This window comes from Talpa europaea (genome assembly GCF_964194135.1).
Source record: "Talpa europaea genome assembly, chromosome: X".
NCBI lineage: Eukaryota > Metazoa > Chordata > Mammalia > Eulipotyphla > Talpidae > Talpa > Talpa europaea.
This window is the reverse complement of record NC_140081.1, coordinates 788945-806568: the sequence shown is the minus strand read 5'-3', so window position 1 is coordinate 806568 and position 17624 is coordinate 788945. Positions and strand designations below refer to the sequence as shown.

At 52.9% G+C, this 17624-nt stretch overlaps 2 protein-coding genes across 2 annotated transcripts in view; one reads left to right on the top strand and one right to left on the bottom strand.

The window, feature by feature from the left end:
* Positions 1-2149: 2149 nt before the first annotated feature.
* ARSH (arylsulfatase family member H) lies at positions 2150-14597 on the bottom strand (the record flags this gene model as incomplete). Its single annotated transcript, XM_084258174.1, has 9 exons — positions 2150-2517; positions 2982-3103; positions 3263-3425; positions 6984-7118; positions 9166-9302; positions 9658-10081; positions 11227-11352; positions 13598-13719; positions 14500-14597. The coding sequence occupies 9 exons, from the start codon at positions 14595-14597 to the stop codon at positions 2150-2152; spliced, it is 1695 nt and encodes a 564-aa protein (XP_084114300.1).
* The window catches only part of ARSL (arylsulfatase L), a gene marked incomplete at both ends in the record, with an annotated part of 22106 nt that continues 19077 nt past the window's right edge, over positions 14596-17624 (top strand). Inside the window, 2 exons of the mRNA XM_084258173.1 lie at positions 14596-14725; positions 15599-15742. Of these exons, the coding sequence (XP_084114299.1) occupies positions 14596-14725; positions 15599-15742 (274 nt within the window). The remainder of the gene's footprint in view (positions 14726-15598; positions 15743-17624) is intronic.

Sequence of the window (17624 nt, the reverse complement as noted above, 5' to 3'; positions counted from 1 at the left end):
CCGCTGGGTCCGCTGAGCGGGAATCAGGAAAGTCGACCCAGCACACCCCAAAGACGGAGTCTGCAGAGGGGGGCTCTGGATCCACCCGTGCGGGGAGGCTGTGGGGGGAAAGGGGGGGAGGTAGTGAGGCAGCGAGTGTCTGTTCCTCAGAGAGATGGACTGAAGCGTCAGCTTGTCTGGGATGATGCGGAAGAGTCGGTGGTTACTCCCCCGCCGCCGCCGTGGGGAGGGCGAGGGTTTCTCAAGGACTCCAGGGGTGCCGATGAGAAAGATCCGGTCAAGGGAGGTGTGGGAAATAAGCTACTGATGCTCTGCTCGTGTGCCTGGTGTGTTTCGTCAGCTCAGGGGATTTTCAAGACTGGTCTGCGTTGACGTTTTTAGTTTAGTTGCAGAGAGAGGAAGTGAGGGTAGATTAGATGGATGATGGATGATGCATGATGCATGATGGATAGATGATGGGTGATGGATGGATGCATGATGGATGCATGATGGATGGATGGATGGTTAATGGATGGATGGATGGATGATGCATGATGGATGGATGATGGATGGATGATGGTGGATGGATGATGAATGATGGGCTCAGCACAACCTCACATGGGCTCAGCGCAACCTCAATGTGTTCAGCCAACCTCACATGAGTTCAGAACATCCTCCAGTGGGTTCAGCACAACCTCAAATGGGCTCAGCACAACCTAGAATGTGTTCAGCACAACCTCAAATGGGTTCTGCAAACCTCGAATGGGCCCAGGACAAACTCAAATGGGTCCAGCACAACCTCAAATGTGTTCAACACAACCTCAAATGGGTTCAGTAAACCTCAAATGGACCCAGGACAAACTCAAATGGGTTCAGCACAACCTCAAATGGGTTCAGCAAACCACAAATAGACTCAGCACAACCTCACATGGGCTCAGCACAACCTCACGTGGGTTCATCACAACCTTGCATGGGTTCAGCACAACCTCACAAGTTCAGCACATCCTCCAATGGGTCCAGCACAACCTCAAATGTGTTCAACACAACCTCAAATGGGTTCAGTAAACCTCGAATGGACCCAGGACAAACTCAAATGGGTTCAGCACAACCTCAAATGGGTTCAGCAAACCTCAAATAGACTGAGCACAACCTCAAATGGGCTCAGCACAACCTCGCATGGGCTCAGCACAACCTCACATGGGCTCAGCACAACCTCAGTGTGTTCAGCACAAGATCACATGGGTTCAGCGCAACCTCACATGAGTTCAGAACATCCTCCAGTGGGTTCAGCACAACCTCAAATGGCCTCAGCACAACTTCAAATGTGTTCACCACAACCTCAAATGGGTTCAGCAAACCTCGAATGGACCCAGGACAAACTCAAATGGGTTCAGCACAACCTCAAATGGGTTCAGCAAACCACAAATAGACTCAGCACAACCTCACATGGGCTCAGCACAACCTTGCATGGGCTCAGCACAACCTCACAAGTTCAGCACATCCTCCAATGGGTCCAGCACAACCTCGAAAAGACGCGGCACAACCTTGAATGTGTTTAGCACAACCTTGCCTGGATTCAGCTCACTGATATCAGCCTGTAGCCGGGCAATGTCGTGTAACAGAAAACCCGCACTGCGTGCAAGTGGCGTGTGCCGTTTATTGACAGCCCGTGCCGGGCCAGTCCCCCAGGACCATGCCCCACCACCCGGGGAACGACCAAGATCTCCAAGTCCAGCTCCTGCTGGACGCGTGTCCCTTCCGCACCCTTTGAACGTCGAAAAACCACAAACGCCAACGTGCCAAGTCAGGAGCCGTCTTTACTGGGATTACAAAAGAAGCCGGGGTGGGTCGGGGACCAACAGCTCGAAGCTCCTGACATGTCCAAACCAGGAGGTTGTACCGGCAGCTCCAGGAACCCGCACCAGAGTCTGCGGAAGCTCGGCCCGGCTGCCCCCTTCCGCGAGCCAGGACCCCCAACTATCGAAAAAACGATAAAAAGACATGGTGGCTCCGGGGATCGGGCACACAGTTGAGTTCCTGGGTGCCGGCGAGGGCGTCCGGGCACCGGCGAGGGCGTCCTTGCGCCCCCCGAGGGACGACGAGCTGGCCGCCCGGTGTCAGAGGACCTCCCGGCCGAGTGTCAGTGTCTGGCGCTGAACCCCTCTCTGGCTCACAGAGACGTGGGCAGGATGACGTCCTCCTTGTCGCAGCCACAGAAGGGGAAGGCCCCGCAGCAGGGCTGCAGCCACGGCTTCCACATGGTGTTGAACAGCGAGAACTGCAGGGGCGCGGGCGCCAGCGTGCGCCGGTGCTCGCGGATGGCCAGCTCGATTTTCTTCACCACCGACTCGAAGAGCGCCTCGTCGTCGGGGTTCAGGGGGTGCGCCTCCGAAGGGTCCCTGGAGATGTCGAAGAGCAGCGGGGGGTCGTGGAAGGTGACGTCCCCGGAACAGGGGCACATCCCACTGGCGTAGCAGGCACCGGCTCCCTCCGGGGAGAAGTTGGGGGTCACGAAATGGGCTTTCCACACCGTTGCGCCTGTGAAAAGGAGTTTGCGTGTTTATGGCGGGAGGGGTCCTGATAAAAATAGACATCTCAAGGGGGCGCCCCTGGGGGCACAAGGGGTTCAGTCTCGGCGGGTCCCCGGGAGGCCAGGGAGCTCCCCACAGGGCACAGCAGACCCCTCCTGGCTCCCCGCTGCTCCCCTCAGCTGTGCATTTCAGTGGATCCTCCTGTTCTGCTCCCCATTCTGTCTCTGGGGAGTCCTCTCACCCCCCCACACCTCTGGCCTGCACCCCAGTTTCTCTACATAAAAATAAATAAAATCTCTCTCTCTCTTATTCATGCACATGAGCTTGCACAATCTCACACACACACACATCCCCAAGGTCAGCCGTGCAAACGGCCACTAAGTGACTTTCCCGAGGAAGGAGGAGGTGGTGTGGGCACAGGGGAGAGCTGGCCCAAGACCCGGGCATCCAGCGCCTGCACCGGCTACTCACAGTCCTTCTGGTGCCACCTGGCCGTGTGCAGGTAGACCCCGCAGTAGTGGAAGAGGAACTCGTGCTCCGAGTGGGGGGCCCTGCCTTCCAACAGGGGCATGAGGTTGCGGCCATCGATGGGTCTTGGGAGAGAGGGGAGGTGGACAGCAGTGAGCGGGGCTGCTGTGGTCACTTCCCGGGGGGCAGCCCCAGATTGGGAGGACACTCCACACTGGCCACGATCTTTGCTCACAGTAGACCCCGGCATGGTGCCTGCACACCCCACCCCTGCCCCCGCCTACCTGTCCAGAGGCAGGATCCCGCCGCCCACGTAGGACAGGGTGGGGTAGATGTCCATCAGGCTGGTGGGCTCGTCAATGACCTTGCCTGCCTCCAGGACGGTCGGCCAGCGGAAGATGCCCGGCACACGGATGCCACCCTCCCAGCCACCCATGCCCTTGCCACCTGGAGCAGAGGGGAAGAGACAGGTGGATGCTAGAGGAGACTGGCTCGCCATGCCCCTCCACCCTGCCCAATGGTAGACAGGCTGGGATTTCTTGTGTGCGGGTGCCCCATTTGTGGAGACCCCCAGCTCCATCCAGCACCCACTGGACGTTGCTGGACCCCTGTCATGGGGAAACTCAGCCACCCACAGAGTGCAAGCCCCAACCATGGCCTCCAAACCCAACCAACCATGGCGTCCAACCCAACCATGGCATCCAACCCAACCATGGCATCCAACCCAACCAACGTGGAGTCCAACCCAACCAACATGGTGTCCAACCCAACCAACAAGGTGTCCAACCCAACCATGGCATCCATCCAGCCATGGTGTCCAACCCAACCAACCATGGTGTCCAACCCAACCAACAAGGCGTCCAACCCAACCAACAAGGCATCCAACCCAACCAACATGGTGTCCAACCCAAAAGGTGTCCAACCCAACCATGGCATCCAATCCAGCCATGGTGTCCAACCCAAACAACCATGGCGTCCAACCCAACCATGGCATCCAACCCAACCAACCATGGCATCCAACCCAACCAACATGGTGTCCAACCCAACCAACAAGGTGTCCAACCCAACCATGGCATCCATCCATCCAACCCAACCAACCATGGTGTCCAACCCAACCAACAAGGCAACCAACCCAACCAACATGATGTCCAACCCAACCACCCATGGAGTCCAGCCCAACCATGCCATGGCATCCCTGTTCTGGTACTAAGACCTGATTGCCAAGTCTCAATGAGCGTGTCCACAAAACATTGTTTCCCCAAGATCCCTTCCCCGCAAACCTTTTACACCCACATTTCTCTTGCTGAGATTCCCAAATAATCCCCCCAAAAGAACCAGTTCAGCTTCCGGCAACATTAGTTTTACTTCAGGGAGACCCGCGGCTCGTGCTGCTCTTCCCCCACTGAGCACGCGTCTGGTTTCCTTTGCCAGGGAGACTTTTCCTTCCTATGCACCCAAACCTTGAAGACAAATAGACCCAACCTTGTTTCGTCCCGGTGCAAAAAGACACAGCAGCCAAACCTTCTCCCCATAATAAGGGTTTTGGGGTTCATGGCATGCGGCACAGAAGAACGTCTTCAGGGGCTTGCTGTGACTTCCCGTGGCTAACCCCTGATGTGCCAGGTCTCCAGGAGCACCTGAGAGTGTCTAATCCTTCCTGGAGACGCCTACCCTGCCTGGAAACCCCAAGATTGGAGATGGCATCAGAGAAGGAAGTGTGATTGAGGTGTGAGCTGCCACACGCCCCGTCTTTCTGGAAATGGGTTGGCTCTGAGGGGTGGAAAAGGCCGCCAGACTGGCCCAGCTGGTTCTCTCCCAGCTCCTGGAGTGATAAGCAAGCTCCAGCCTCTGAGCAGGATTCCCTGGGGGTGTGGGGGTGGCGAGGCAGGAGCGAGGCCCTTGGGTGGGACGTGTTCTTGGGATGCTCTCAGGACAAGCAGGCAGATGCCAGACCCTGACCCCCCTCTGGATCCAGATAAGCTCCCGGGTTGGGTCCTGTCTCTTCCCTCCGAGCCAAGCAGGCCCACCCTCGCATTCCAGGATGGCCCACTGTGGAGATAACATTGGAATGGCCGCAGCTGCAGCCACAGTGCAGCCTCAGTGGACACAGGGAGGGCTGGGCAGCCCCTCACCCACCCCCATCTCCCTGGGGCCCTCCAGAAAACCCCCTCCCTCTACCAAGAACAAGACGGGGTCTGCTCCCCCCTCACCACATGGACAAAGAAACCTACTGTCCTTCGCCACGTTGGCCAAGACTGGGGTCGACACCAGGACGACACTGGGCGTTTCTGTCCCACCCCCCCACCCCTAGGAACCCGCCTGCACATGGAGCTGAGCTGATGCTTCATGGCCGGGTACAAGCAGGGCCCCAGCCAGACACAGACTGGACCGTACAGACGTGAGAAAAAAGCTCAGCTCCTTGCGCCCCAGGGACAGGCACGGGCGGGGACTGAGAAAGCTGGAGGTCTGGGGTGGACACAAAGGGGCATTGCTGGGGACATCTAGGAACCAATCTGAGCAGGTCTCACGTCGCCCCCACTCTGTCCCCGAGCTTGTCCCCTGGGCAAAGCCGACAAGCTCCAGGAGACAAGAAAGCGCAAGGGTGGACATTGTCTTCACCCTGTCGATTGACAGTTGTGTAGGTGAAACCAGACGGAAGCTAATTGTTCTGCTAATTAGCAGAACACCCAGTGGTGCCTGCAGGCGGCAGGCTTCCCTGGGGGCACCATGTGGAGAGGAAGGCTTCTTCCAAGCAGAGAACACTCACAGGAATCTTTGGCATCCTCTGGCCACAGTTTTGTGAAGGCATGTCCTGGACCCACGGTTTCACAGACGCACACACACACACACACACACACACTGTCACTCCACTATGACATTCCAGGGGGTGGCATCAATATAATGACTCAAGTTTATCACAAGCATGTCCCACCAGGCTGACCAGCGAGTTGGTCTTTGCTGATGAACAAAGTTATGCCTACACCACTTTGACCAGATCAACCAGCTCACCACGTGCCAATCACAATTTCTATATGTCATCTTTCATCTATCCATCCATCCATCCGTCCATCCATCAACCATCCATCTGTCTGTCCATCTGTCTGTCCATCAATCCAGCATCCATCATCCACCATCATCCATCATCCATTGAACCATCCATTATCATCCATCCATCATCCATCCATCCATCCATCCACCCATCCATCCATCCATCCATCATTCATCATCCATCCATCATTATCCATCCATCATGCATCCACCATCCATCATCCATCATCCATCCATCATCCATCCATCATCATCCATCCATCTATCATTCATCATCCATCCATCCTCCATCATCATCCATCCATCATGCATCCACCATCCATCATCCATCATCCATCCATCATCCATCCATCCATCCATCATCCATCCATCCATCATCATCCATCCATCCATCATCCATCCTCCATCCATCCTCCATCATCATCCATCCATCATGCATCCACCTTCCATCATCCATCCACAATCCACCATCATCCATCCATCCATCCACTCTATCACCAAGTCATCCATCCATCCACACAGAAGAATTTTATAAAGAATGAGGGAATCCCATGGGTAGGTGACGGATGGATGGATGCAATGAGGAGGTAGGACACCACCTGAAGGGATAACCCCCTACCTGGCCAGCACAACCCTCTTGGAAATATACCAATAACATGGTTGGTTTCATTAAATTAAATTGACTTGGGCCTTCAAGTCAGACTTCTCTTATCACACATGGCTTGCAATGAGATCAGAGCCCAGGGAACACTTGACTTTTGGTCCTTACTACTTTTGGGGTGGAGACCAGGGACACTGCCCCACTGACCAACACTCCACCAGGCTCAAGACCCTGCAGCCGAGAGCCGTGTAGCCCTATCAGGGTGCAAGCCACACAGGAAACTCTCCAACATGAATCAACTTGCAAGCAAAGCCAAGGAGCGGGACAGAGGGTGGAGTCGCTTCTCTGTGCCTCACCTTTGTAGACGCCGTTCCAGCCGCCCCGCTGGGACCCGCCCTCCTGGGACTCCAGGCGGCCCCCGTTGTCTGAGGTGAAGTACACCAGCGTGCGGTTGGCCAGCAGCTCCCGGTCCAGGGCGGCCAGGATCTTCCCTGGGGAAGACACACAGGAAGGGGCACGTTGCAGTGAGGACCTTGGCTGTACATTGGGGTGGTCATTGCGCACGTGTGTTACGTGACAGCATCATGACATGTTATTATATGTCGTTTAACACTATGTAATAAGTCGCTGGTGTAGAACAGCATGCAGGATAGCACTATGGATGTGATAATGAACATTATTTTATGTAATATATAGAAAGAGTCTAAAATAACTTAAAATGCTATCTAATATACCATTAAAATAGATATAGTGTGGGCCTCCCCTGGTGGCGCAGCGGTTGAGCGCTGGACTGCGAAGCTGCCCGCAGCCTCTGCAGCGCCGGTTCGATCCCCGGCCGCCGGCGAGGGTCCCACATGGCGCCCAGACCTCTCCTGGCGCGCCCGCTGCTCCCCTCAGCAGTGTACTTCGTCAGTCTGCCTGTTCTGCTCCCCGCTGTGGCTCTGGTGAATCCTCTCACCCTCCCGCGCTTCTGACTGTACCCAGTGCTTGCATAAATAAATAAATAAATATTTAAAATAAATACATAAATAAATAAAATATATATAGTGTGTTTCATAGTGCTGAATCGCTATTGCGTAATTTATATATTACGCAATCGATCACTGTTATATAATATGTAAAAATCACACTGATGTAATTTATGTAAGAAGTCACGAGTGTATAATATGCAATACGACTATCTATAGAATAGATAATCAACCACTCCTGTATAATGGATGTCATCAGTCACTATTGCACAATATCAAGCAATAAATAGCTACATGATCTATAAGAATCAGTCTTATGTAATTTATGTTAGGAGCCGCTATTGCGTAATTTTCAATAGTTCACTATTTATTATAGAATATTGATAACAAATCGCTATTGTATACTGGATGTCACAAGTCACCGTTGCATAATATCCTACATAATAGTTACAAATATCACTAGCTATAGACTATGTAGTAAATTACTGTTGTATAATATTATGCAATAAGTCATAATGGTAGAAGACTACGCAACAGATTATTTCTTAAATAGTAAGACGTCACCGTGGAGTAATATGAAATAATAGGAGACTTTATCCTGCAATATATTGTAGTTATTGTGTATCTGTATAGTTAATACGTAGTTTATATTAGCAACATATAATGAATCATTATAAATATGTAATTAAATTATTATTAAAATACTATTTTTATAAAAATAAAAATAAAAATACTTTTTTAAAAATAAAAAATGTGTTTATAAAAATAAAAATACTCTAAAATGATGTAAAATGCTCTCTCTATAATAATAAAATACATGTAGTATGCTTAATTAATTATTTTATATACTATATAAAAATACTATTTTTATAAAAATAAAAATAAAAATACATTTTTAAAAATAAAAAGTATTTTTATAAAAATAAAAATACTCTAAAATAATGTAAAATGCTCTGTCTATAAAATATGTGTAGTATGTTTAATGTCATTTATAGACATATGAGTAGAAGGAATGTAGCACCTTTAGTGTATGTTTAATACAATCACACAACAGAATACATCAAATATAATTAGTCTAAAAGACATTTATATTATACAAAATATGATAAATTATGATGTCTAATATATTAAAATCATAATAGTAAAATATACGCTGTGCTATACAACATAAAACCCCCACGTAAATACGTAAATGTGTGGTTTATTGTCACCCTATGGAATTTGTAAAATCTTAGGAACGTCCTCTACTATCGCATCCCATAGAAACACACACATAATAAAAAGATGCCGTGAAATAAAACTAGAAACCCATTTACAATGTATAATAGGACACGCAATCACTGTTCTCTGTCCAAACCACTCGTGCGCTAGATTATTTATTGCCCGGCAGCGACGGACACTGTGTTGCCACGTAATTTGCAATTTCACTCCCAGGCGTGGGTTTCCGATACCGACAGCTGGATTTCACGGGCGTCTCGGTGGCTGAGAGGGGCGGACCCTGCTCCCCCAAACCACCCCGGGGGCCGTCGACCAAATTAATAACTCATCCCACCGTCGCCCCTGGACTCACCCACCATCCAGTCCAGCTCCTCCACGTTATCCCCATAGAGGCCGTATTTACTGCGCCCCACAAACTTCTCCTTGGTGACCAGGGGGGTGTGCACGTGCAGAAACGACACAAAGAGCAGGAAAGGCTCGCGTTTGTACCTGAGGGGAGAAAGGCAGCTGAGCTGTCCCCTAAAGTAAGAATATCGGGGCCTCCCTGGGCGTGCAAGGGGTGAAGTCTCAGCACCGTGACGCAGTCAGCAGCCACTGCAGCCTGAGCTCGATCCCTGGTCAGGGGGCTACCCACAGGGTGCGGCAGACCTCCCCTGTCTCCCCGCTGCTCCCCTCAGCAGTGGGTCTCAGTAGATGCACCTGTTCTGCTCCCCACTCTGTCTCTGGGGCGTCCTCTCACCCCCCCCGCCCCTCTGGCCTGCACCCCAGCTCTTGTATGCATCAATAAATCAATAATTAATGATAATAACGATAAAATAAAGTCTGGCCAAAGAGGCCCAATGACCTGTCGATAAAGGTGAGGGCCTCCCTCAGCAGCAGGGAGGAGACCCGCTCCTCTCTCATCGGCTGCTGGATGATTTCGTGATTCCTCATCAGGATGCAATTCCACCGCCGCACGAACCCGTAACTCGAGTACCAGCAAATGAAGAAGAGCAAGGCGATGAGGGCGAAGGTGAGGATGACCCAGCAGGGGACGGGGAACCAGCGTGCCAACTTGGGGACGAGCAGCAGGACCGGGATGAGCCCGAGGGCGGCCGTGGAGATCCAGAGCTTGATGCGCAGCCAGCGGTGCAGCTCCGGCCTCTGGGACGCCTGGCAGTCGCTCAGAAGGCCCAAGGGCAGCCCGTAGAAGTAGTCGAAGCCGTGGTTGAGCGGGTGGTAGCAGTGGTCATCCCGGGAGGCACAGCTGAGACCCTGGTGCCACTTTCCTGGAAGGACAAGAGGACCCTCACCCGTGCGGCCCACTCTTGGAAACGGACCCAGAAACACAAAACCGTCAAAAAACAATGCTCTTGGCAGCACGATTTAGAATAACCAGGGCCCGGAAGCAACCTCGGTGCCCACTGATGGAAAGCTGGATCCAGAAGAATGGCTGGTCTGGCCATTCTGTGGAATATTACGCGGCCCTGAAGAAGGAGGCCATGTTGCCATTTACAGCAAAGTGGGAGGAGCTCGAGGGAAAGCAGGTCAGAAAGATAAAGAAAAAGAGTGTGTGGGGCCTCCCTGGGGCCGCAGGGGTAAAGTCTCAGCACTGTGAAGCTATCGGCAGTCTCCCCAGCACGAGTTCGATCCCCGGCCGGCCAGGGAGCTACCCACAGGGTGCAGCAGACCTCTCCTCTCTCCCCACTGCTCCCCTTAGCAATGCATTTCAGTGGATCCACCTGCTCTGCTTCCCACTCTGTCTCTGGCGACTCCTCTCACCCCCACACCTCAGGCCTGTACCCCATTCGTTGTGTGCATCAATAAATAAATCTTTAAATGCATTTTTTCCCACATTTAGACCAACTGAATCGACGGACAAAGCAAAATCATTCTGTTGTTTGCGGTGCCTCCGTTTTCCAGGGACGGTGCCAGTCGACTCGCTGTGCAGTGAGACACGTGGGCAGGCGGTTAACACACCCTGATAGAGGACCTTCCCTATCAAGAGCCAGGTCTTGGAAAAGCAAACAGACTTATCCCGGTTGCCACCGAAAGGAAGGTTGGCAGCTGGATATCGATTTCGCGGTGGCGGATGCTGCTTTCGAAACCCAGTAGCAGAAGAAACCAGGGCCTTTCAACTCCCACCCTCTTGGACATGAGAACTGAAACCCGGGGAGTGGTCACTCTTAGTCAGCACCGCACCGAGGCCATCTAATCCGTGTGGACGTCCCGATGTCGTGGGTTTATTCCTCTCACGAGAAAGCCTGTGAGTGGGTCTTCTGAGGAGTCTGCCAGCACCCTGGGGCCATGGTTATCAGGCTGAGGATGCCCAGTTGAAGAGGGACAGTGGAGGGAGGAAGGGTCGAGGGGTAGGGGACAGGAGGGACAGTAGTGCCAGGAGCTGGGACCCCCAGTTCCTCCCTCACAGCCATACCTATGAGACCCGTGCGATAGCCACGGTGCTGCAGCAACTTAGCAAAGGTGGTTTCATTCGTGGGAAGACCCCCCGAGCCTCCAAGCCAGTTGAAGACGCGGTTCACTTCGAAGGGGGACGCCATCCCTGGAGGAGTCACAGAGTGGACAGCAGATGAGGAACAGGGACCCTCTTCTCATGACCATTCCCACTGCCCCCCAGAGGCCCCAGTGCCGTGAATCTCTCCTCCTGGCACTTGGGAGAGGGCGACATCTTATCTTCAGTTGTTCTAGACGACACCTACATGGGGTTACTCCTTCTTGTTTTCTCTGGCGTTGAGGTGTTGGTGGAAATAGGATGAGTGCGTGTCCATGGGAAGGAGCTACAGAGAGGCGCGTGTTTATAAAATACAACCCTCGCAAGGGCAGGAGAAGCTTTTTAGAGAGGAGCCTGCCCGTTCGCGAAGGTATTTTTGCTAAGCGACCACAAGAAATTAGAAAACAGCATGAGAGCACAGCACACGAGAGAGAACTCCTCTGTGAGGAGACTGGTCATATCTGGGGCCCAGGAAGGGGAAGATGCAGAACTCTTATCCCTCTTGCGTTTCTAACCCTTATCCCTTTTACATTTCCACATTTTATATAAAGGCCATCGAACACACACTCATAAATTTCTATTGAATTCAAAGATAGGACCATTTTTCTGGAAATTTCTAGGTAGTTCCCTTGCAGCAAGGATTTGACAGAGCCCTTCCATGGTGCTGTGGTTTTTCTTATTTTCATGCATTCAATCATTTTTCCACCTAGTCGATATTTAGAGTTTCCCGAAATGACGTATGGGTTGCCGTCCCTGGACACTCGCACACGTCCATCTTCACCCCTGTTCATGCCCATGAATATGTCAAGTAGAGACAAGTCTTGAGGCAACCAAAGTATTTAAAAAAAAAAACTGGGGGCCTCCCTGGTGGCGCAAGAGGTTAAGCACCACATTATGAAGCAATCGGCAGCCTCTACAGCATGAGTTCGATCCCTGGCCGGTCAGCGAGCAACCTCCATGGCACAGCAGACCTCTCCTGCCTCGCCCGCTGCTCCCCTCAGCCGTGTGGTTCAGTCAATCCGCCTGTTCTGTTCCCCACTCTGTCTCTGGTGAATCCTCTCCCCCCCCCCCCGCATCTCTGGCCTGCACCCCAGCTCTTGTATGCACAAATAAATAAATCCTAAAAAAAAAAAAAATTAGGACTCTTGGATTATTTTTTAAACATCCTTGGGCAGCAAAAATAGGTGGGAATAAATCAATGTTCAAAGGACAAGGACTTGCAATGTTTGTCATGTTCATGTCACTCATCCAACCCTCTTCTTTCCTTCTCCGGAACTTCCCAGCTGGGAGGAAGGAAAGTTCTGGAGAAAAATCTCGTTAAGGGAAAGATTTTGGGGAACGTATGAAAACCGCAGCTCCCAGCGAGTTGACTTAATCGAAACACAATGACGTGGGGCAACTTCGCGGAGGAGGTGCTCGTGCTGACAGCATCGCTGCTTTTAGCTGGGTATAAAAATCGATCTGCACCGTGTTGATTCCACACCAGTGCTGACCGTGTTGCCTGTCAGCTGAGCTGCAGTGGGAAATACCCAGTTGTGGTCCTTGTGTTTGACTCGTTAAGCGTGCCTGTTGAAGCCATGTGTGCGAGGGAGAGACAGACAGAGACAGAGACACAGAGACCATGTATGACGACCATTGTCTTTCCATGCTCTTCGCCACACTTTCTTCCCCAGTGCTCCTTTTACTTTGCCACCCTCTTTGCCAGAGACTGGACAGAGCCACTTTTTCCTACAATGCCAACATGGTCCCTGCTTTAGGAATGAGGAACCAGATTTGTTTAGTCAACACATATACCAAAATCAGAAAGAAATAAGGTACTTCCTGTTGGTTCGTGCCAAAGCACCTCAAAGTGAAAGGGTGATCTGTTTGCTGGAAACTGCTCACCAGAACCGAAGCACTGTCCCCAGGGTCCCCAGGTGAGCAGCTTGGTGGCACCTGGTGAAAACCCGCTGCGAGCTGGCGGGGAGCCAAAATGGGGGAACCGCCCCCCCAAAGCCCACGTGTCTGGCTTTATCCCCACCTGGCTGCTGAACCCCACCCTCAGGTCCCAGCCCCCTTCCCTTGGGTGGGGATGGGATGTGGAGTCCCCAGTGGCTTTGGCTTTGGCCTGGGGTGGGGGTGGAGTCCACAAAGCCTGTATGGGATCAGCTTTAGGACAGCCTGTTCCCCCTAACAGTATGAGCACAAGTCCCATGTGAGGGTAGATGATTCATACTTTGAGCTTTAGAAGAATTGCAAAAATAGAAACATCCTGAGAAAGCATGTAGCGCAGCAACAATGCTATGGCATTCCGCACCTGATCGGATGGGGTACCGGCCAGTCAGGAAGGCTGCCCGACTTGGGGTGCAGACAGAGGCGGCGGCCAGGTGCTGAGTGAGCATCACACCTTCATTTGCCAGGCGGTCGATATTGGGCGTGCTGCAGGTGGATGAGAATTCAGCATGTGGGTTTCAACCCCCAACACAATGAGTGAGACCCAAGGGTATTCTGTTTAGGGTTGCGACAGCTGTGTCTGCAGGAACCCTAAAATTTGCCCCTTAAACATCAGTCCCTCTGCCTTGTCAGGTGCATCGATGGTTGGATGCAAGTGGAAAGTCGAAGGTAAGACCATCTAGTCTCAAAAAACTGACAGGGACCTGCAGTTGCCAGCCAGGGCGAGCAGTTTGAGAGCGTCCACACTTCAGTCGACAGCTCAGTCGCTGAGATATGACACCTTCCTAAAACTGGATATTTTAGGAGATTACTTTTGGGGGGTAACTGAGATTAAGCACCACTTGAATGCAGTCTTCCGAGATGCACCTGTCCTACAATCAATTGGTAATGTTTTAGGGTCCACATTCTTTCCCAGGTTGTTGGTCTATATTAAGAAAAAACCATGAGGACTTACAGGAGTTGTGAAGACCCAAGGCAGAGAAGCATCTAGAAACCCAGGACAGAGGATCCAGCCCAGAGCTTGAGCTGGGACTTTCCCCAAAAGCAAGAGACTCTGTGGTGCCTTATATGGGAAACTAATATAAATTCTATGATTCCGTTGATATGGAATGGCCAGAATAACCGAACCCACGGGGACAGCAAGCAGACCGGGGTGGTCAGGGCTGGGGAGGCATTCTGGGGTCTCGCGGTCCAGGCGGACAGAGTCCTCGGTCGGTTCTGGAGACAGTCATGGGCGCTGGCGGCCACCAGCACGAGCCAGTTTACCTCACTGTGTTGTTGCCGTAGCAGCACAGGTCCCCCACCCCGAGGTCGTCGGCCATCAGCAGGACAATGTTGGGCCTGGAATTCCTGGTCACGAACATGGCCCGGGGGCCCCCCAGGAAGCAGCAGAGCCAGAGCAGCACCCAGCGGCTCCTGGGACACGGGCTGGGAGGCGGAAGGACAGAAGCGAGGTTGACCGTTGAGAGTCGCATTTCGGGCCAGCTGGAGGGTGAGGTGACGGGTTTTCTTGTACCTGGGAGAGTTTACTCAGAAACCAGATTTTTTTTTTTTTTTGGCCACGACCTGGTGGAGAGAGAATTAGCGAGAGCAGGTGCAGACCTGACCTGACCTCGTGTTCGGGGCACTCCACGGAGCTGCCTTACTCAGGAGCTGAATCTTCTCTCTTTTTCTCTTGGGTTTTCCTAAGTCAACTTTCACGCAACCATCCTTTAAGGCACGAGCAAGTGCTCCAGGTTTTCGGACTCTAAATCCTCCCAACAAGTGCCACGGGCCCTCGGAGAAAGCCCAGAGCAGTTCCAGAGCACGACAAGACCCGTATTTCATCTCTTTGCATGCAGATAGGAACCAAAGAGAAAACCAGAGGCTACGAGCCAGCAAGGGCAGCTTCATTTTTTTTTTTTTCAGATGCTCATTTGCCCTTTTTCATGGATATTTTAGCTTCTCGTTTGTCTCTGAGTCACGCAGAGCAGGGAGTGGAAGCGGAAGCTCTGCTGTCTCTGGGGGAGAGCCGGGATGACACGGGGGAGCAGCCAAACCCGTCACCTGCGGCCCGGAGCCGCCCTGACCCGGCGGCGACACTCAGCGGCCAAAACGGATGCTGCAAGTGGCCGCACCAGCGGAAGGTCCCTCCTCGGCCCCCCTGGGTCCCTTCCCTGCCGCGCAACCCGCCCCGGCAGCCCTCACTGGGGCGTCTCGAAACCCTCATCACTGACCTTCCTGTGACTCTTTGGCCACTTGCAAAGCACAGCCCGGCGCGGTGGCCCCGTAATTACATAAACCTGGTGCCAACGCTCCGGACAGATGCCCAAGGCTCTCCCAGCCCTGTGATCTCCGCAGTGACCTCGGCCACCGCCCTGGGCAGCCCGTGCCCGCTGCAGCTCTGTGCTGCCCCCTGAAGGAAGGAAGGAATCGCCTCCCTGCCCCATCGCCCCGTCCCCGGCGGAGCTGGCCGGCCGGAAAGGGGCCAGAGTGGAGAAGCCTGTGGAGTCAGAGAACCGCGCGGCGGGTGGGCCGACTCACCGGGCGTGCAGCGGCCGTACCATAGCTTCTCACGCGGTGCCTGGGGGAGAAGAGAAAACACTGAGGCGTGCGCCGGGCAGTGTCTGTCTCGGGGGCCGACAAGAAAGAGCCCAAGTTGCTAGAGAGCCTGTTTGACGGGAGCCCCGGAATTCCTTCTGCTCCTGGGCCAACGAGGCATGTCTGTGGAGAGGCACACGGCGCAAGAGCGAGCGATCAGCCATCCCGGGGGTGACGAGTGGCGTCGTGGGTCACTCGGATCCGTGTCGGCAACTGGCTGACCCTCAGCAGCTGCCTGTTTCGCACCTACCTGGACCCGGTCCCGGCGGCCAGGTCCTCGCGCATCCCCAGCAGCTGTAATGATGAGCTTCTGAAAAGACTTCAAAGAGCCGGACATTCCCCTGCCTCGGGACCCTCCAATTGCTCAGCTCAGTGGGTCCTCGGCTGCGCGGCGACCCCACAGGACAAATGATATATAATGAAGACTAATAACACCTCCGGCGTTTACGGGGCTCTGTCAACCCCAAGGCATCCCGGGCAAGGTGCCCCACTGGGCCCTCAAACCATCTGGCCTTGCTTGCCTCGGAGGGTTAATGACAGTTGTCTGGCTTTACGGAGGACGGAATTGGGGGCCACGGGGTTTAATAGACTGATAAATTAAAGATCTGGGAGTCATATGAGGCCCCTGACTCCCGGGGGGGGATGTGTGTGTCCGATTCCGAGGGCCACCGTGTCATGGAAGGTCTTCAGCAAGAATCTCAAGTGTGATGTTTCGAGAAGCTGGGTCCCTCCTGAAGGGGCGTCCCCACCTGTCAGCCGTGGGCCATTCTGTCTGCCCGACCCACAACCCAATCAGTACCCTGGTTCCATGGTTGATCCTGAAAACACATCCCACCTCTGTGGCTAAGACACTCCATGGAGTTCCGAAAAACACACACCAAAAAAAGCGAGAACTGCCACAGAGAGGTGGGATCAGGGCTTTTTAAACTCCCCCGTCCGTGAACAACCCAATCAAAAAGTGGGCAGAAGAGCTTCAAGGACCTTTTTCAGAAGAAGAAACTCAATCATCAGGGATGAGATACACCTCACACCGCTGAGAATGGGCCATATTAAAAAAAAAAAAAAGTGAAAATAACAAATGCCGTTGAGGATGTGCAGAGAAAGGAGCATCTTCCACAGCTGGGGGGAGTGCAAACTGGCCCAGCCACTCTGGAGAGCCGTGTGGAGCTTCCTCAGAACACTAAACGTGGATCTGCCCCAGGACCCAGCAATTCCACTCCTGGGAATCTACCCAAAGCACACAAATACAGTAATTCGAAGGGAATCCCGCACCCCAATATTTATTGCAGGACCCAGTGACAATAGCCAAGATGTGGAAACAACCCAAATGCCCCAAAATAGATGACAGGATCAAGAAGATGTGGTAGATACACAATAGAATACTATGCAGCTATGAAAAAGGCGAGCTCTTCCCACTGTGGCAACATGGATGCAGCTGGGAGGAATGATGCTCAGGGGAAAAAAGTCAGAAGGAGAAAGATAAATTCCAGAGGGTCTCACTTATACGAGGAATATGGGGAAAGCAAGCAAAGGGTCAGGGAAAAGCAAACTTGCAGGATGACCGCAGATCTGAGGTATCCGTAAGACACGGAGACTGTCCCTGTTCCACATCAGTGCACCAGGGTGACCTCCGAGAGGCTCCCCGGCTGGCTGGGCTGCCCCCACCCTGTCCTGTACCCTCGGAGGACCAATCTATCAATTATCCCAGTCCCCTGGGGGGGCTGGAATGGCAAATATTTCCTTTAAAATAAAAGGGTGAACTCACTGGCCCCCAGTGCCTTTGAAGGTAAAGCTGCCTGGTTCTTTATTGT